The following is a 21,545-nucleotide window of genomic DNA, read 5'->3' on the forward strand; positions in this document are numbered from 1 at the left end:
AAAAAATTAACGGTATTCTAAATTGAACATTAACTTGTTGATTGTGATATGATAATTTGATCCCGAAATATCGCTTAGACAACCGTTAAATTTTTAACGGAAAAGGACAACTTTGGAACATAATGAATAGTCGAGTAACTATTTTGTAACTTTTAATAGTCGATGGATTTAATAAAGCAAACCCCTATAGTTAAGGGATCATTTTATAACTTTTAACATTTAAGAGACTTAATAATGTAGTACCCTATAGTCAGTGGACTATTTGTGTACTTAACCCTAAATTTTGAAATTTAAAATGTTAAACTCTAACATGAATCATACATCCTAATTATAAAACTTAAAAATTTAAACATATCATATAACAACTTTACACAATCTATATATAAAATAATTTTTCATATTTTTATAGGATTTATATTTTATATATAGTCAAATATACCTTTTATGTATTATTGATGAATATAAATCGTCATCTTATTTTTAATGTGAATAAAACATTTTGGTACGTACATGCGGTCCGACCAAGAAAGAGGCAAGGAAAAAAACATTGTCGTAGAGGACTTGTAATGTGAACAGATGCTTGTAAATATATGGTGGGCTTGTTTTCCGTCTATGGTCAGTTGGTAGAGCGCAAGACTTTTAACCTTGTGGTCGTAAGATCGAGTCCTACGGTGGGCAATTCATAATAGTCGGAGGTCTTACCTAGCGTGTTGGGGACAACCTACTATCCTACCTCCCCTTACCCCATTACATACGGGAATATGATCAGCTAATTTTTTATTTCCGTCTATGATTTTTACATATATTATGTAATGCATGTTCAATCACCATTCATAAGTTTTTATATTTATACACTTGAATGATCGTGGTACCGAAGTTAATGAATGAAAAAGTAGCGAACTAGATTCCCACCTAAAATCTGACGCCTAAATCTCAACCACCCTACGCAGCTAAAATAATGGGTGGCTTTGATACCGTCTTTGTAAATTTTCCTACAGCTTACAAATGTTCCGTTTGTCATGCCATCATCTTTCGCGTCGGCTAGTTTACACGCGCCATTTTACAATTAGTCCGTGCATGATATTGTGTCATCGCCGTCGTTCTCTGTCTCTCATGCTGTATCTGCTCACTTTGTCTCCCTGTCGCTGCTGCTGCTGCTGCTTCTCTGTACTATAGTCGCTTTTGCCTGCCAAGCTGCCTTTTGAGGTTGGTGTATTCTGGTCTGGCGAACCTTCATGCTGCATGTTCCAACTGTGTTGGGAACCAGAGGCAGGAGCATCGGTTTCATTTGCCGTTGGCACCTCCGTAGAAGCCTCACACAGAAGCTTACGCTTCTCCTCTGCCGCAACTCCAGATGCATTGTCATCTCCGCGTGCAACTGCCTCGTCTTCCTTGCTAATAATTGGTCTAGGATTTTGCTCTTTATCCGCTTCAGAAGACATACTGAAAAGAGGGACAACTGATTAAACAAAAATTAATCAAGGCTATACAAATTTAAACCATGCAGGTTGAAAGCTAGCTGTAGCTGTATTACTTGGAGCCTGAAGGGAACCGGCTGGGGCTGCCTATTCCAGCAACTTTTTTTAATGTCCAATGGTTTTTATCTTCTACCTGTGAATCTGCAAATTATGCTTAGTGGTGAAGCAGGCCTGTTAGAAACTAAGCATTGGATGACGGACCAATTCCAACTTTCTCCTACCAAAAATGTTGCATGGAAATAAACACCCAAACAATATAATAAAGCCTACAGTTGAGAATTCTCCAAGTTATTTTATCCTCCAATCACTCTATCTGAATCATGCAAGCTGTTATATTTTACTGTTGTGAATGTTACTGACGAGCTATATTTACATGAGCTAAGAAGAGCTAAATTAATTTGTAAGCATCAAGTGGGAAAAAAAAACTCAAAACAAGTGGTTTCTTACCCTGAACAGTTCCTTCATTAGTACAGCTAAACGGTTGGATAGGCCCATTGGATTCCTTTAAACGATTGGCATCGGGATCATCAACATCACTAAGACATGAATAGATTAGAAGTCAAAAGAAAATGACCATTGACCTTGTCACCAAAAAGACGAAATTTTCAAAGGGAATCATTCAATATCAGTGCTGATTTTTTTTGGGGGGTGGGATGGGATTTAATGAGAAATATAGACTAACCTATGTGGTTCGGTCTTTATATATATTGGTGATTGAAGTCTTTGCCCCACCTCTAATGTCTCGTCTGATCACAAAAATCTCATTTAGAAACATTTCATGGAGGAAAAGAATTATTAGGTAAAATGACTATGTAAAGAAGAGAAGAAAAAAGAGAGGGTATAAAATGTAGCTGCAATTATCCACAATTAAAAATGGAAATGTCTCGATCACAAATTCATTAGATTTGAGAGCATTTAAACAATAAGACCACTACTTTTGCATTGAACCACTGGAAGATCTTGCGGGAGATAACCCATAAAAAATTAGCTAATCCTATTCCCATATGTAATGGGGGTAAGGGGGAGATAGGGTAGTAGGTTGCCCCCAACGCCAGGTTGAGAGCAGCTTCCGTGGAAGACCTCCTTTATGAATTGCCCTCAATGGGACTTGATCCCACGGACTACAAGGTTAAGAACCTTGTGTCTACCAACTGAGCTAGATGGACAATTCCAGGAGATAACCCATCAATCTTCCACAAATAGGACACCACATGCTCTGTTTATGTCCATGAATCAGTAATCATAAATTCGGGAATAAGAATTGCACTGGTGCACAACCCCACGTTTTCCTACTTTCTTTCATGACCAATTCCAAAAGCATGAATGAAAAACAGTGGCTAACTAAAAAATAACCAAGTGAGAACACTTTGATACACCTACTAATTAAATCCTTTTTCTTGACAAAGCAAATTTAACAAGATAGGTTATGTTTTAGGTGAAAGAAATTTACAATGCTCGGGTGGAGTACAGTTTTGAGTCTACTGATACTCATCAACCTTTATTTATACCTTAGTATAATCCTTACTGAAAGTTTTAAAGTTAACAGGATATTCATCTCTGAATGCTAAAAAAAATTGGAAGTCTCACCAACATCCTGAATTATTTGATTGCTCTGTAACTAGCAGACATGCAACCAAGTAAAAAATAAGGTTGCAACCGTCTTTCCTCGAGTTGATGAAATAATATTTACCATGCAGTATATGTTGATATGAGACAATAAATGAAAGAAAGGATTGTAAGAATACCTTTTTCCACCTCAATGCTTTGAGTGGTTTGCATAGCCTTTGTAAGAAAATAATAAATTTATCAAATACCATACACATTGATTAATAAAATTAATTAACATAAATCTAATCTATAAAAACAATGGAAATATTTTGGTTACATACTAAAGGCATAAATATTTGCATAACTGCACAATTAAAGACATTTTAACAAGCGCCATGAGATCTTCATGTTCCACCATTAACATACCAGTTTTTGTTCACAATCAAGTGGAGTTGATCTTGGTAAAGCACCAATATGAAATACATCTTTTGTAATCTGTGAAGCTGAAAGGACAAAGGAAGAGAGGTAATGTCTTTGATCATTATGAGTTTATAACCTAGAAACAGTATCTGATAGCAAAAACTGCACCTGGTTTTGCAGCCAGGCATATAGATGCTTCTACTGGCCTATTGGAACTATGTGACTTGTCTTCCTTAGCAGGTTCTAAGTTATTGGCAACTATAGAATCAAGAACCTTTTTATGTTCTGATGGAAATGAAGACCAAGCAATTGTTGAGGACGGTAGATTCCCCAGCATTTCTTCCGTTGCTTTATATCTCACTTTTCGTATTTCATCTTGGATGTTCCATGAGCCGGTGGCAAGAGAATTTCTTTTCCGCTGCATTTGTGTTAAAACAATAAACAGCAAATTAAATCACAACCAAGGGGAAAAAAGAATTGCAGACAATCTTACACCACATGCACATTACTGACATGCATCTTTTCCAATCCAGTTAACCAAATTCAAACAGCTTTGGGTTAGAGAAACCTGTAATTTAACTTATATTCTGCTATGAAAAAAAGAAACACATGCTCAACCCCAAAATATATTGCAGAAGTAACACAAACGATTAGCTGGAAAATCATATATATCCATCTATGATCAAACCACATGTTTACGTGCCAAAGTAGCCATCAGTCTTTTTACATGTATTTGGATAAGAGACATTGTGAATTATGACATAAATTCATTCATAGGAATAAGCCTATACCTTGCATGAGTACAGGAAATTGGCCCCAATCGAATACGGTGTCTCTTCCTTGAAGAGTGGCATTGCAACTGATGATGGAGATCTAAAATCAGTATTGTTTTTAGAAGGTGATGCCCATGGAGGATGGGTTTGCATGTATGACCTGGCCATGTCCATAGGTGATCCCACTTCACCTTCAACATCCTGCTGCAATAAAACGTACTGAGATAGAAATGAGCATATTTTTGTACTAATATAGCAATCAGTTATCAACAGTTTTCATTTTTAGTTTTCTTCAACACCAGTGGTGTTTAAATCAGTACTCCAATAAAAATATATGCAAAAAGGAAATGACATTGCTTTAAATTGTTGCCTTCACAAATGTGAGTAAACTATGATTCTATACGTATATTTTGGTATTTTATAACACATGAAACCAAGTAAATTTAAGGTACACACAAACATCATAGAGACGTGGACAGACATGTATCCAGAAAACGAAGCAAAGAACACATGAAAAGGCAATAGCTTAAAAGTTGTATGAAAACAGAGGTAAAGCATAATTTCAAATCTTCCAAGCAGAAAGAGATGGCACATAACCAAGGTTAGAAGGAGAAGAAGAATAAAAGAAAGTTCGACATAAAATTATCTGAGGCAAGAAACCATTAAACATATCAGCTTAAAAGTTATATGCAGTGAGAGGTAGAGGAAACTCTTCAAAGCAGAAAGGAGATGAAATATAATCAATGAGAGTAGGGAAAGAAAAGAACATTCAACATAAGTTATTAGGTTATATGAGGCAAAGTGGGGTTAATCAATACCAACAGCCTTACTTAAGAAGCTAGCAATGCCTACCATCATTGATGAAACAGAAAGAGTCATGGTAATAATATACTAAAAAAGAGTTACAAACATGTTTCAGCACAACAGAATTCAGTGCACAGGTCCCATGAGGCACTTCTGACTTATAATTTAGTCCTGACTTCTCCTCCTCCAACAACTTTGTTGCCGCCTCAAAAACAGCTTTGTTGCAAAAATCATGATTTTCAGCATCTGAGAATCAAGCAACATAATCAGTCAACCATGAATGCTGTTCTTTCATTCTTGAAATCAGGTATCTCGCAAGTTTATGAAAGCTGTACTATTTCCACCTGTTCTCTCAGGTGTTTCATCTAGTCTCCCAATCCCCAAGCCACAAATTGCGGGAGAATCCACAACTCTCGACTTGATAATATCTGTTAGTTTATCACACTCTTGCCTGGTCAAAATAGCATCCGTTTATGACTTAAACTATGCTTATGAGACATAAAAATGAGAGATAATCAGTTAAATCAATAAAAAATGTCATGTGAAGTTTGCCCAAGAATTTAAACACCAAACATGTCATAATGTACATGAATTACTAGGTGTCAATCACACAGTTCATGAGAAGAACACCTTATGGAGGAAGAAGAAAGGGATTAAAGCAAGCTAAAAGTCCAAATAAGAAAGTAAGAAAATCAAGTTCTTACCTTGAGAAAGACTCCTGCATGAGAAGCTGCTCTACTATATGCTTGGCTTTGTTCTTTCCTGCAAAAGATTGGGGCTCTCTCTGATGTCCCCCAAAGAAACAACTAAAGCGTCCTCTAAGATAATTATTATCATCAATTGTGTCAGGAATGTGTACATGCTACCATGGCAAGTAAGCAAAAATAAGGAAAAAGAATATCATGAATTTGCATCAAATTTACCAGTATCATCACATAAAGTTTTAAGAGAGAAATCAAAATTCCTTTTGAAGCGTGGCATAAAGGATAAAGGGTGGAACACTTACAACTTCACTTGCATGAACCCCTTGAGATGAGACTTCCTGGTCATCATTGTTGTCAAGAGAGTCATCTGCACCAAAAATATATACAAGTAAACAAATGCAATGCGCTACATGAGGGAACAGAACTGCTTTCAGAAGCATGGACAATGTAGCAACATGGATTGTTTTTCTCATCCAATGTTAATATATTAGCCTCTATTCCTATAAAAAGAAATGTGCTTAATAATCATTTAAAAGGTTAGGGCCATCTTGAAAAAGGACGGGAAAGATGAAGACATACGCAAGAATAAAAAATTACAGTACGTAGCATCCCAGAAAACGCGCAGCCATAAAGAGGTTGGCTTGCAAAGCGAAGCATTTTGAAAAAGGGAAGCATAACACAATAAAAATTAAAACTAACGTTTCTGCCTGCAATCATGCTATTCTCCGATTTTGTGTGGAATTGAACAGCTAAAAAAACGCTCATACTTTGATCGCAGAGATGAAAAAAAAAACTAGAATTAAAGCTACTAGCACCACCCAAGATATCATTAAACTAAGTTGAGAGAGTAAATTAGTGGGAAAAGTCGCATTCTGAAAATATATATGCAAAAAAAGGGAAATGGAACCTGGACAGGATCCGCATTCCGAAGACGAAGAGGAGGAGGATTCAAAGCCAAGAACAGAGGTGAGCACCCGGGCGGCACCAGTAACAATGGCGCGAGTTGGAGGGAAAATGTTCCTGGAGATCCAATTAGGGTTATACAGAGCTGAATTGAGAAACCCGGGGCGATCGTAAGGAGTCTCGGGTGGCATGGCACCCGATTGGGCGTCTCGGCGTGGGGAAGCTCCAGAAATGGTGGCCATATTGGAGGATGAAACATGAAAGAGAAGCTGGTTAGTTAGAAAGGGGTCCGTCAGGCTCAGGTCTCATGGTGATTTGTTTGATTTCATTCGTTTCTTTGATTATTTGTTCCTTTTCTAGAGTGGTTAATAACCGTTATTTCCAAATTCAATTGGCCTAAATTCTCAAGTATTATTATATTTTCGGCCATTTTCGGCGGGAATGGAAACGAGTTGGATGGTTTAGATTTCAAGAACAAGAGCAGTGGTTTTTATTTCTTTTTTTTGGGTTTAATAGTTCTTTAGTCCCTCAAACTTTATAAAATAAAATTAAGTTTTAGGCAAAAAGGCAAAGTGGTCTCTGTATTTTTTTAAAAAATCGATGTGACCCTCGTATTATTTTTTTCTCTCAATATAACCCTCCAACTCAAAAAACAAACAATGTGGTCATTTGGCCAACGTTTGTTGTCGTTGACCGTTACGGTGTTGTAGTGGTAGTTTATGGTGCGGACGTGGCGATCCATGATACTAATGTGACAATCCAACAATCATATTTTAGTTATCAATGTAGCTTATCTGTCACGTTATCAACCATTGTATATTACCATGTTAGTACCGTGGACCGTCATGTCAACACCATAACGGTCAATGACGAAAAACGTTGGTTGAATGGTCACATTGAGTTTATTTTCTGAATTGAAGGGCCACATTAAGAGAAAAATAATACGAGAGTCACATTAGTTTTTTAAAATATACATGTACTTCATATGTCTTTTCACCTAATTATTAAAATCTTTTTATTATCAATTAAATTTAGAAATTAATCAACATGTTATTATGATCACTCATGATGGATAAAAAGGTTTTATATGTCAATAATGACTAAAATAATTGTAACTTCCCAAACTATGTGTTAGTGACTAAATTGTAAAATTTCAGAATTTGGTGATTAAAGTAGAATAGTTGAATAGTTCAATGATTTCTATGGAGATATTTCCTAAAGGTTATTAGTAATTATTAAATGAAGTAAAGGGCAAAATGGTCATTTGACTTAGAAATTAATTAAAAATGTGATTAATAAGGATATAAGGATAAGATGAAAGAGATATTTTCTCCAAAACTTCTCTTCATCTTTTTTCTTTCTTCTTCACGTGAAACCCAAAGGCAAATGTGAGTTTCTTTGTTAGTTAATTATTTGTTGATTTTATGGTTGGGTTTTGATAATTAGATGATAACTAAGCTTAAGAAAAGCTTAAGTTGTCTTAAAATCAAAAGGTAAAGAAGTTATGAAAGATTAAAGAAAATGGGGTTTTAAGTGAAATTTTGAATAAGAAGGTTTAAATGAGTTTGGAGGTTGAATTTGACTTGTCATCTATGAGAATAAGAAGTTAGAAGTGTTAGAATTAAGTTTGGATAACATGGAAAATTTGGTATGATTCTTAGCTTTAAGAATTTGGACGAAATATGGAAGATTATAGGGTGTTGGAATGATAGGAATTGGTTAAAGTTGTTATAGATGAATTTAGTAGCATGATAAAGATTTTTACATGAAAATTTGGGTGAAGTATTGATGAATTTCGGGCTATTTTGGACATGTGCATCGATACACTATAAGTATGTACCGATGCACTAAGACAATTTTGAAGGTGCATCGATGCATTAAGGGGTGCATCGATGCATAGATATTTCGAAGTTATTTTGGGTATCGATTCACCCATAGTGCATCGGTGCACTCCTAAAGGAAAAGCTGAAATTTGGTTCATTAAATTATCCTAAGTTATTAATAACAAGTTATAAGGTTTACGCTTCTGAAAATCGTCTTGAAATTTATGTTATGTAGATATCGAGCCTAAACGAGTTGCGGAACAATCGAAAAGTTAGGATTGAATCAAATCAAGGCTAGGGTGAGTGCAATTTAATTGTACTAATGTTATTGATCAAACATTGGCTTGCGACGAGCCAGTGACAGAGTTATTATGGTAAGAAGTAATTTCTAAAATGTTATGTGATCTTTATGTGTGCATGAGTATATGAAATGTGTATAAGTGTAATATGTTATTATGTGCAATATGTGATATTGAACTACATGAAGATATATGAAAAAAAAATGATAACAACTATGTGATGTGCACGATATGTTATCTTATGTGTTATGTGATGTATATATGACATATGTATATGAACAAAGGAGAAATGATATAAACCATATGAAACAATCTACGTGTTTCCATGTAAAATTATATGAAATATGTGACATGAATATGCATGAAAAATTATATGAGCTATGTGATAAAGGTATGGAAATGATATGTCTATGAGAAGACATAAGAACAAGATATAAGCCATATGACATGTGAAAGTGAATCATATGAAAATGTTCTACGTGTAAGTAAACTATGTGCCGATATGAATATGTAATAAATATGAAAGATAATGCCCATATTATGTGTCATAAGATCTAGAGGTATAGTTGGCATGCCAAGAGTCAAGGGTCTACGCGGTCCTTCGGGACAAATTCTACGTGGTCATTCGGGACAAATTTTACGTGGTCCTTCGGGACGTATATGTATTATTTGGAGCATGTATGAGGTCTTTTGAGACACCTACTTGATCCTTGGTATATGTGTATGATTCTTAAGAAATTTATATGTGATCCTTATGGACAATATTATATGGCACTACGGTGCATTTCTACGCGGCACTTCGGTGCAAATTCTACGTGGCACTACGGTGCAAATTTATATGAGCTGTGGTGACAACATAGTGCACAACCTCACAGTATTCACATACCTTAAGTTCTCAGTAATGTACATGGGCCTATAAAAGACATCAAAATTATTTACAAGATTCATATGTGATACTGTGTATATTCCTAAGTGAAATGTATTTGTTATATGAGATTGGTAATTGTTTATGCAATGGTGTGATTTAGAGTTTACATTATATGCTGATATGGTATATAAAGAAATTATTGATGATAGAATGAGAAATGATAAGTATGTTAATGATGTTATGTTACATGATATGTGCATGTATGTATATATTACAGAAAATAATATATGTTTTGGTACGATAAGGTAATATCAAATGTTCATGTATTGTAGAATTTACAGTTAGCATATAATTATGTTCTATATGCCTCACTAAGTCAATGACTTAGCGTGTGATTGTTTCACGCGTAGATTCCGAGAAGATGAAGATTGGTAAAAAAAATTATGCAAGACAAGTCAGTTTCTTCTTTCCAAAGATCATATCAGAAAAGAAATGTATAGTATGCATTTTGTAATAAGGATAGTGGTTGGCATGTAAATAAGGGATTTAAATCCGATATGTTTTAATCGGTTTGAAAAGTCATATGATTGAGTTTTGTAATGTTTTAAATGCATATATGTAATTGATAAATTTATACGGATGAAAGCTTAGATTTTTACGAGTTTATACGTATTTTTACGAAAGTTAATGTAGCAGTGCATCGATACACAATCTATATTCGATTTTTTTCACTGTTCATGGTACTGTTCACGGTATTGTTCATACCATATTTTACTGTTCATAAATACGTTTTTGCCTCAAAATTTTATAAAAAACATAATTGAACAATATATGATCGTATTTTCTTAATATAAGTTCAAATATTCTGTTATTTTGCAAGAATAAAGGTTTTTAAATGTCAATGTGACATCTCGGACTCGTATCCGGATCGGATACGGGTTGGGGTGTTACAATAATATATAACCAATCAAATTATATTTAAAAGATTATATATTTAAAGTTATAATTTTTATATGAGTGTATGTTTTCAATTAATTATAGGGTTAACTACATGGAAATTGAAACACCCCCAACCCGTATACCAACCTGGATACGAGTCAGAGATATTACATTGACTTTTAAAACATCACACATTACAAATAATAGTAAAATACTTGAACTTATATTACGAAAATACAATAATATACATATGGTATTATAAGTTTACTAAAATATTCAGAGCATACACAACTTAACTTTTTAATTACATGCCAACATCCATTTTCTTAACAAAATGACCTACTGATTAAGTTGCTTCTGATCTGATGGTTGCAGGAGTAATGCTGTCAAGCTGCTTAACCTGTCTCGTCTACTTTCTCGGATCCTACATGTGAAACACTCACACGCTAAGTCATCGACTTAGTGAGGCAATGTAATAATAATAACAAGGCAATGTAATGAAAATGTCATAATGATATGAAATGAGTTGAAAGCTTATACTTAATCAAGGTAGTTTACATCACCATTATCATTACCTGTAAGCATATTACTTTAACATTCATGAATTTGTATTAATGAGTTTATTGGCCCATGATATCATATTGAGAACCTAAGGTATCTGAGTATTGTGAGGTTGTGCACTATGCTGTCACCACAGCTCGTATAAATGCACCGAAGTGCCGCATAGAATTGCACCGTAGTGCCATATAATAATGTCCATAAGGACCACATAGAATTCCTTAAGAATCATATACATATGCTAGGGATCACATATGTGTCTCACCAGACTTCACACATGTTCCAAAGAATATATATATCCCGAAGGACCGCGTAGAATTTTGTCCCGAAGGACCGCGTAGACCCTCTACCCTTGGCATGCCAACTATACCTATAGTTCTCATCTACATAACATGGGCTTTTACATTTCACGTAGTCTATATCGCGTAGACATGTAAATTCTTACCTTTTCACATAGCTCATAACTTTTCCTGCATATTCATGTCATATAATGCATTTTATATGAATTCATGTCATGTCTAATAATAATATGATCATGTACCAGGATATAAAATCTAGACTTATCACAAGTCTAGAATTGAGTATATTCTATAATTATGCTATGCATATGCACTCACCTATATTTCTTTGCCTTTTCCTCGATCGATCCTACTTGTAGATTGTTCCCGAACTCGTGTAGGCTCAGTATCTACATAAACATAATTTTCAAGATGATTATCAGATGTCTATGTCTTGAAATTAATCTTTAATAGCCTACCAATTTAAGGAATTAATAGTTTAGTCTTTTTTTTATGGGGGAATCGGTTCCCCCCTGGGGGTATCGATTCCCCTCTAGCATTCTGGAAATTCATATTCGTTGAGGGGGTATCGATTCCCCTTGAATGGGTACCGATTCCCCCAGCCCAGAAATCCTATTTGAGCTCGAAAATCATCTCATTTCAGCTCAAACATTCATATTTCACTCCCTTTAATACTCTTAACTTTCATACACTTACTTAAACTAATTATTATCCATTCAATACCTCTAAAACTAAAAAAACTAATCATCCATATAGAATTTAAGAATCTTACTCAAATTCCAACTTGTTCTAATTTTAATTCTATCACCTCATACTTCTTAATTAGCTTGATGACAAGTCAAATCCAGCTTATAATTCTTATTATGACCTTTAATCTAAGATTTCATTCAATGGCTCTCAACCTTTAATCTCCCTTAACTTGCAATTCTTTGAGTTCTAGGATCCTTGTTTCTCTCCATCATATTTCCTAAATCTTCATTAACCAAACCCATGCTTAACTCATAAGAATTAATCCAAAAGAAGACAACTCACCTTTGCTTGCAAGCTTCACGGTTGGAGAAGAAAGAGAAGAAGAGAAATGTCTGGAACCTTGTTTATCTCAAATGCTTCCCACGTGATTTATAAAATCACCCTAAGGAATATTTAATTATTTCACTTACTAAATTACTCTTTTGCCCTCATAATTTTCCTTCTTTATAATTCAATCCTACACCAAATAACTCAAATAGGTCATTGAACTCTTCCATCATTTTACTTAAATCACCAAATATTGAAACTTTGCAAATTAATCACTAACCCGGCATGGAGAATGTTACAAATCTCCCTCCCTTAAGAAAATTCGTCCTCGAATTTTCAATAAGAAAAGAGATGGGGATACTGATTCCTCATATCCTCCTCACGCTCTCATGTTGCTTCCTCTACTTTGTGATTCTTCCATAAAACTTTAACCAATGGAATAGTCTTGTTCCTCAATTGCTTAACCTCATGAGCTAAAATTTGAATCGGTTCTTCCTCATAAGTCATATCCGGTTGTACCTCGATCTCTTCTGGATTTACGATATGGGAGGGATCCGATCGATATATTCGAAGCATTGAGACATGGAATACATTGTGAATCTTTTCCATTTCTGGTGGTAAAGTCAATTGGTATGCTACAGGTCCCACCCTTTTTACAATCTCATATGGTCCAATAAACCGGGGACTTAACTTTCCTTTCCGACCAAACCTCAACACATTCTTCCATGGAGATACCTTTAAAAACACTTTATCCCCAACTTCAAATTCAATCTCCTTTCTTTTAAGATCAAAATAAGACTTTTTCCGATCAGAGGCCACTTTGAGGTTATGCTGAATTTCTCGAACTTTCTGTTCTACATCTTGAATTAAATCCGGACCAAGAATACTTCGGTCTTTGAGTTCATACCAATTTAATGGAGTACGACATTTTCTTCCATATAATGCTTCATATGGGGCCATCTTTATACTAGACTGATAACTATTGTTGTAAGCAAACTCTGCCAGCGGTAAATACTTTTCCCATGATCCTTTAAATTCCATTACGCATGCTCTCAACATATCTTCCAATATCTGAATAGTTCTCTCTGATTGCCCATCAGTATGAGGATGAAAAGTCATACTAAAGTTTAAACGAGTTCCCAACGCTCCATGCAAAGATTTCCAGAATCTAGAAGTGAATCGAGGGTCTCGATCAGAGACTATGGAAACAGGTACTCCATGCAATCTAATAACTTCTCTAATATACAGCTCTGCATATTTTTCCATAGAGAAATCCGTTCTAACTGGAAGGAAATGCGCTGACTTAGTTAATCGATCAACAATTACCCAGATTGATTCTCTTTTGTTCGGAGTCAAGGGTAACCCCGAAACAAAATCCATCGTAACATTTTCCCATTTCCATTGAGGAATGAAAAGCGGTTGCAATAATCCTGATGGAACTTGATGCTCGACTTTGACTTGTTGACATATCAAACACTTAGACACAAATTCGATGATGCTTCGTTTCATCCCTGACCACCAAAATCGATCCTTCAAATCCATATACATCTTGGTTCCACCCGGGTGCATCGTTAACGGACTGTAATGAGCCTCTGTTAATATTTCTTTCTTCAAGTCGTCATTGTCGGGTATTACAATTCTTCCTTTACAATATAGATTTCCATCTGACTTAATCTCAAAGTCTTTAATCTCTTTGTTCTTTACTTGTTCAATTCTTTTCAAACACACTTCATCTTTACTTTGCAATTCTCCTATTCGTTCCAACCATGCTGGTTTAAGGGTTAATTCTGCACAAAGACCACCATCTCCCGTTAAAGATAATCTTGCATCCATAGCTCGTAAAGCTGCAAACGTCTTTCTACTCAGAGCATCTGCTACCACATTAGCCTTTACGGGATGATAGTCAATTATCACATCATAATCTTTTAAGAACTCTACCCATCTACGTTGCCTCAATTTCAACTCTTTTTGAGTCATCAGGTACTTCAGGCTCTTATGATCCGTATATAAGTAACAACGCTCCCCATAAAGATAATGACGCCAAATCCTGAGAGCGAATACTACAGCAGCCATTTCTAAATCATGAGTGGGGTAATTCCTTTCATGTGGTTTCAACTGTCTCGATGCATACGCTACCACCTTTTCTTCTTGCATTAATACACACCCCCAACCCGTTATGGGATGCGTCACTGTATACTACAAAATTCTTGCCAGATTCCGGTTGAACCAATATCGGAGTTTCCGTCAGAATTCTCTTTAAAGCTTCGAAACTTTCTTGACATTCAGAAGTCCAAACAAATGGTACGTTCTTTCTCATTAACTTTGTTAGAGGCAGCACAATCATCGAAAAATTCTTAACGAATCTTCGATAGTAACCGGCAAGTCCAAGAAAACTCCGAACTTCAGACACATTCTTAGGAACTTCACAATCCATTATAGCTTTAACCTTCTGAGTGTCTACTCTAATCCCAACTGCCGAGATCACATGCCCCAAGAAAATTACTTCGTTTTAGCCAAAATTCACATTTGGACAATTTCGCATAGAGATTTTTATCCCTGAGAATTTGCAAAACTAGCCTCAGATGTGTGCTGTGCTCTTCAATGGACTTCGAGTAAACCAGTATGTCATCAATAAAGACAACAACAAACTGGTCCAGATAGGGCTGAAAAATCCTGTTCATGAGATCCATGAAAGCAGCTGGTGCATTCGTTACTCCGAATGGCATTACGATGAATTCATAATAACCATATCTCGTTCTGAAAGCCGTCTTCGGAATATCTTTCTCCTGGATCTTCAATTGATGATAACCCGAACGTAGATCGATCTTCGAAAATACCGAAGCTCCTTTTAGTTGATCAAACAAGTCATCAATGCGCGGAAGGGGATATTTGTTCTTGATGGTCACCTTATTAAGCTGTCGATAATCATTACAGAGACGCATTGATCCATCTTCTTCTTAACAAATAACACCGGAGCTCCCAAGGTGACACACTTGGTCGAATAAATCCTTTTTCTAAAACTCTGCAATTGATTCTTTAACTCTTGCAATTCTTTTGGAGCCATCCGATAAGGTGCCATTGCAATTGGAGCGGTTCCTGGCATTACTTCAATTTGAAATTCTACCTCTCTATCCGGAGGTAATCCTGGCAACTCAGCCGGGAAAACTTCAGGGAATTCTTGAACAATTGGAATCTCTTTTTAACCCTTTCTCTATAACTCTTAAATCTATTACATTTGCAATAAATCCTTGACATCCCTGTAGCAATAGCTTCTTAGCTGACATTACTGACATTACTTTTGCTAAGGGATTAAACTTTTCACTGCTCACACTTATCTATGTTCCTCCTGGACTTTTTAGGGTTATCTTTTTCAATCTGCAATTAACATCTCCATAATAACGGAACAACCAATCCATTCCCATAATCACTTCAAACTCGTCAAAGGGTAATTCCATCAGATTAGAAGGGAATTCAATTCCCTGAACCTTTATAGGACACCCCTTACAGACTTTATCCACCCGGGCACTAAGGCCTAACGAAGTTGTTACTATAATTTCATTACTCGTAGCTTCTAAGGGAATCCTCAATTCCTTTACTAACTTACTTGTAATATAAGAATAATTAGAACCCGGATCAATCAGTACCAATACTAATTTATCATACAACTGAAAAGTACCTGCTATAATATCAGGGTCATCACGGTCTTCACTTGTATTTAGATTGTACACCCGTGCGGTTGATCGAACTTCAGGTTGAACAGAGAATTCAGACGGGTTCCTTCCTCTGCCTCTTCCTCATCCTCTTTGTGAGGAAGAACCAACTTTTTCAGATGGTGCAGGCTCACCAACAATCAATGGACAATCCCGAATAAAATGTCCGGCATCTCCGCATCGAAAACAAGTCCCAGCAGCCATCCGACAAGCCCCATAATGGTTTTTCCCACAGTGCTGACACTGTCTCACTTGACTCGGAGTAAATCTCCCAGCACCAGATTCCACTGACTACGACTGTCTAGGTCTTGCCTGACTTGCTCCCCTAGCAGACGATGCAACTGATTCTGATCTAGCTTGTGATCGAAATCCCGAGTCTCTTCCCCTTTTTTGATGGTACTGAGCTAGAAGAAGCACCCGTTCTCTTTGATGTTTGAACTCTAAAATCCCCGAATCTCTCATTCTGAGCTCTTTCAAGAGCCTTGGCGCGATTGATCACCTCTTGGAACGAGGACAAATTTAACACTATCAACATCTCTTTCAATCTAGGGCGTAAGCCCTCCACGAACCATTCCTAAGCCTCTTTTTCGGTAGGCACAAGCTCGGATGCAAACCTACTCAGCTTGTTGAACTCACATTCATACTCATATACAGAGCGGTTCATCTGTTTCAAATTCAAAAACTCCTGCTTCATTTGCCGAATGAATTGTTCTCCTATGTACTTGTTTTGAATTCATCTAAGAACAAAGACCAAGTCAACTGGTCATGGGCATCCTTATGGTGACATTCGTCCACCATATCCTCGTCTGACCCCTCAATAAAGATACATCTCCATCTAACTTCTCCACTTCAGAACAGTGGAGACCATCTAACATGATTTTCAAATCATTCAACCAAATATCCGCTGACACTGGACCTTCCTCAGCTTCTCCCTTATATTCAGGAGCTCCTAAGCCTCTCAACTCTTTTGCTACATTTATTCTTTGAGTTAGTGGAGCAGAAGGTTGAAGACTCGTCAGAATAGCGTCTAACGTTCTGAATAACGTATCTTGATCTTGCACAGGCACTCCTTGAGATGCATGTTCTTCACCTTGCCTGGCCAGGGCAGGTGAATTACTACTTTCAGCATGCCTATCTTCTCCCGCTTTACTACGGGAGCTATTATGTCTGGACATCTAATAAGAATAAACACATTGTTCTATTAGCAAAACAACATACTCATACTATACCAGATCAGAAGTTCTCACTATTTGTTGGCATGTATTCCATTTAAAGACTATAGACTCTGGTTTATACCTAGAATCGGCTAAACCATAGCTCTGATACCATTAAATGTAACACCCCCAACCCGTATACCAACCCGGATACGAGTCAGATATATTACATTGACTTTTAAAACACCACATATTACAAATAATAGTAAAATACTTGAACTTATTACGAAAATACAATAATACATATGGTATTATAAGTTTACTAAAATATTCAGAGCATACACAACTTAACTTTTTAATTACATGCCAACATCCATTTTCTTAACAAAATGACCTACTGATTAAGTTGCTTCTGATATGATGGTTGCAGGAGTAATGCTGTCAAGCTGCTTAACCTGTCTCGTCTACTTTCTCGGATCCTACGTGTGAAATACTCACACGCTAATTCATCGACTTAGTGAGGCAATGTAATAATAATAACAAGGCAATGTAATGAAAATGTCATAATGATATGAAATGAGATGAAAGCTTATACTTAATCAAGGTAGTTTACATCACCATTATCCTTACCTGTAAGCATATTACTTTAACATTCATGAATTTGTATTAATGAGTTTATTGGCCCATGATATCATATTGAGAACCTAAGGTATCTGAGTATTGTGAGGTTGTGCACTATGCTGTCACCACAGCTCGTATAAATGCACCGAAGTGCCGCATAGAATTGCACCGTAGTGCCATATAATGTCCATAAGGACCACATAGAATTCCTTAAGAATCATATACATATGCTAGGGATCACATATGTGTCTCACCAGACTTCACACATGTTCCAAAGAATATATATATATCCCGAAGGACCGCGTAGAATTTTGTCCCGAAGGACCGCGTAGACCCTCTACCCTTGGCATGCCAACTATACCTATAGTTCTCATCTATATAACATGGGCTTTTACATTCCAATCTAAATGATCTTTTTTAACCATATACAATACATGTGTATTTATTCATAATTTTTTTCATATGTGATATACATTCATGATACAAAGTCAAGAGACTCAACTCAAACTTTAAAATCAATCCACTAATTACTAAAATTTTTAAGTTATTCGAGTTATATTTTACAACTCAGTTTGAACTTGAAAAAAATTTAAAGTCGAGTCTAGTCTATGAAAGTTAATCCTCTGACCGAACGGTGACACGTGGCATTGGGGGTGAGCAAAATTCAACTCGAATTACGATTTTTTTACTTAACTCTTGAAAATTTTACTCGAATTAACTTTGAGTTATAATTTCATAAACCCAACTCGACTCGAAAAAGTTTAAAGTTCAAATTGAGTCGTAAAATACGACTCGAATAACTCAAAAATTTTAGTAATTAGTGGATTGATTTTCAAGTTTACTTGAGTCTCTCGACTATGTATCATAAATGTATATCACATATAAAAAAAATAGGAAGAAATACACATGTATTGTATATGGTTATAAAAGATCACTTAAATGAGAATAAAATATTATCATAATATTATAAATATTTATAATTAAATTTAAACTGAAACTCAAAAAGTTGACTCAACTTGACTCGAAAAATTTCTAAGTCAACTCCGAGTTGTAAAATAGGATTAAACTTATTTTAATTTATTAAAAGTATGACTAAATTGAGAGAATATGTAAATAATATGGACCAAATGTGTGATTATATCAAAATATTTAACTCCTACGACAGCTAACTCGGAGTGACCACATCTTAATTAAATAGAAACGAAAGTGACCATATATTATATTTTTCGAAATCAGTGACTAAAAGTGGATAGAACAGAAACATAAGTGATTTTCAATGTAGTTAACCCTTAATTCTATTAAAAGTTAGAAAATATATAATCAACTAATTGAATAAATCATTGGAATTCAACCCAACTCAAATGGAAAACGTAGATAGTGTAAGCCCAGCCCATCAGGTTGGAATTCAGCATTTTATCTCATCTCATACGTTAGTAGCTGAGCCGCCTCTACCTCACCGTCACCTTCAACGTCACCGACTAGGAGAAGAGGTTGCCTCTGTAACAATATATACTATATAATATATTTAGCAAACCCTATTACCTCCCTTCATCCCTCAAACCCTAAACTCAAGTTTTTAGATAATTACTGCTCTGATCAAAATAAAAGAGGAAATGCCCGGTCCAACCTGCAACGCGTGTAACAAAGAATTCCTCGACGATGCAGATCAGAAGCTCCATTACAAGTCCGAATGGCATCGCTACAATCTCAAGCGCAAGGTCATTATTTAAAAACTATTCCTGATTACTTTTCTCTTTAATTTGTTGTGTTACTTCTGAACATATTCGAATATTCGATTTTTTGTTGAAGTTTCCCTTTTAGATTATTTTATCCTTGTATTCATTTGTGAGTAATTGAACAAAAATTCCCTGCGACTTAATCGTATGCATGATCTGATGTTATCGGTGCATCATTTTATAAGATAAACAATACTAATAACTATATCAAAGCTTGAAAAGTCTCTTATGTGGGTTTTAATTGTAAAATTATTTAAATCAGGTAGCTGGGGTTCCTGGAGTGACGGAAGCTCTGTTTCTGGCAAGACAATCGGCACTTGCTCAAGAGAAACAAAAGCAGAATGAAACCCCAATGCTTTACAGTTGTGGTGTTTGTGCAAGGACTATCGAAGTTCCATGGCTTATTCTCAGCATCTCAGTCACGAGCCCATATCATGCAAGCTTCTCAAGGAACCGGTCACCCTCAAGAGGAGAATGCAATTATCAAGCCACTTCCTCGCCGTGCTGCAAACAAACCTCCCCAAACGAGGGATAAAGATGATGAGGAAAGCGAAGACGAGTGGGAGGAAGTTGATCCAGAAGAACTGGTTGGTCAGGCTTCAATTTCCTTAAACCAGTTGAATGTAACTGAGCATGGAGCCGGTGATCAGATGGAAGAAGATGAAGAAGAAGAGGAGGAGGAAGATGAGGAACTAGATCCGCGCTGTTGTTTAATGTGTGACCTGGAGCACGATACAATTGAGAGTTGCATGGTTCACATGCATAAGTTGCATGGTTTCTTCATTCCTGATGTTGAGTATTTGAAGGACCCAGAAGGCTTGCTCACCTACCTCGGCCTTAAGGTATCAAGTTGTATGTGATTTCTGGTTTTGAATAAATGTGTTATATTTTTATATTGAATTTTGGTCTGTTCATGGTGTTATTTTAGGTTAAGAAGGATTTTATGTGTCTGTATTGTAAAGAAAGTTGCCACCCTTTCACTAGCTTAGAAGCTGTTAGGAAACATATGGCAGCCAAAGGTCATTGCAAGGTGCATTATGGTGATGGTGATGAAGATGAGGAAGCTGAGTTGGAAGAATTCTATGATTATAGCAGCAGGTATGCATCTCATTTTATCTATTTCTTTTTTTAAATATATAAATTTGTCTTTGCTTAGTATTATTTCTCTGGAAACAGCTATGTGGATGAGAGTGGGAAGCAGTTGGTTGCAGCTGGTGATACAGGAAACTCTGTAGAACTTGTTGGTGGCTCGGAGCTTGTTATCACAAAGCTCTGGTGAGGAAATAACAAGTAAAACACTTGGTTCCCGAGAATACTTGCGCTACTATCGCCAGAAGCCTCATCCATCACCTGCAAATAGCATGGCCATTACAGCTGCTCTGGCCTCTAGGTCTGTTTCACCCTTTACCAAATCTTTAGTCTATCATCTATGATAGGAACTGCAATTGCAACAACCATCAAAAACTAAATCATGTGTGTATATATATATCAAAGGGGGAATTCTGCACTGATTTTCAGGTACAGGAGTATGGGAATAGCAACCGTGCAGTCAAGAGAGCAAACAGTGAGAATGAAGGGTGATGAAAGCAATGAATAAAAAGGGAGTGGAGGCAATGCGTACAAAAGTTGGCATGAAGAATAATGTCATTCGGAACTTGCCCAAGAATGTCCCATATTAGTTGCCAACTCTCAGCACATTATCATTTTTCGGTATATTTTACTATATTGTATGTGTTGAGAACCTTGCCCTTGTTAATCTGCTTGCACCCAAGCCCAAAGTAAATGCATTCCTCATTTTATAAGCACTTAGGGCTGTTTAAGGTTAACACTTCCATAATTTATTTGATTAACTTGAATTAAAATTACATTTAGAAAAAATTAACCTGTGCAA

The 21,545-nt window shown here is 36.0% G+C and overlaps 1 protein-coding gene and 1 pseudogene across 1 annotated transcript; one reads left to right on the plus strand and one right to left on the minus strand.

The window, feature by feature from the left end:
* Positions 1-1,088: 1,088 nt before the first annotated feature.
* Positions 1,089-6,880, minus strand: LOC120161593. Its single transcript, XM_039171844.1, has 13 exons — positions 6,635-6,880; positions 6,030-6,094; positions 5,728-5,885; positions 5,359-5,474; positions 5,130-5,269; positions 4,238-4,420; positions 3,615-3,864; positions 3,453-3,529; positions 3,224-3,260; positions 2,161-2,224; positions 1,926-2,014; positions 1,535-1,619; positions 1,089-1,443 (listed from the first exon to the last, which is right to left on the minus strand). The coding sequence occupies exons 1-13, from the start codon at positions 6,870-6,872 to the stop codon at positions 1,089-1,091; spliced, it is 1,857 nt and encodes a 618-aa protein (XP_039027775.1). The 5' UTR covers positions 6,873-6,880.
* On the plus strand, positions 2,311-21,356 carry LOC120162524 (annotated as a pseudogene).
* Positions 21,357-21,545: the final 189 nt, after the last annotated feature.

This window comes from Hibiscus syriacus, unplaced genomic scaffold, assembly GCF_006381635.1.
Source record: "Hibiscus syriacus cultivar Baekdansim isolate YM2019G1 unplaced genomic scaffold, ASM638163v2 tig00000324_pilon, whole genome shotgun sequence".
NCBI classification, from domain to species: domain Eukaryota; kingdom Viridiplantae; phylum Streptophyta; class Magnoliopsida; order Malvales; family Malvaceae; genus Hibiscus; species Hibiscus syriacus.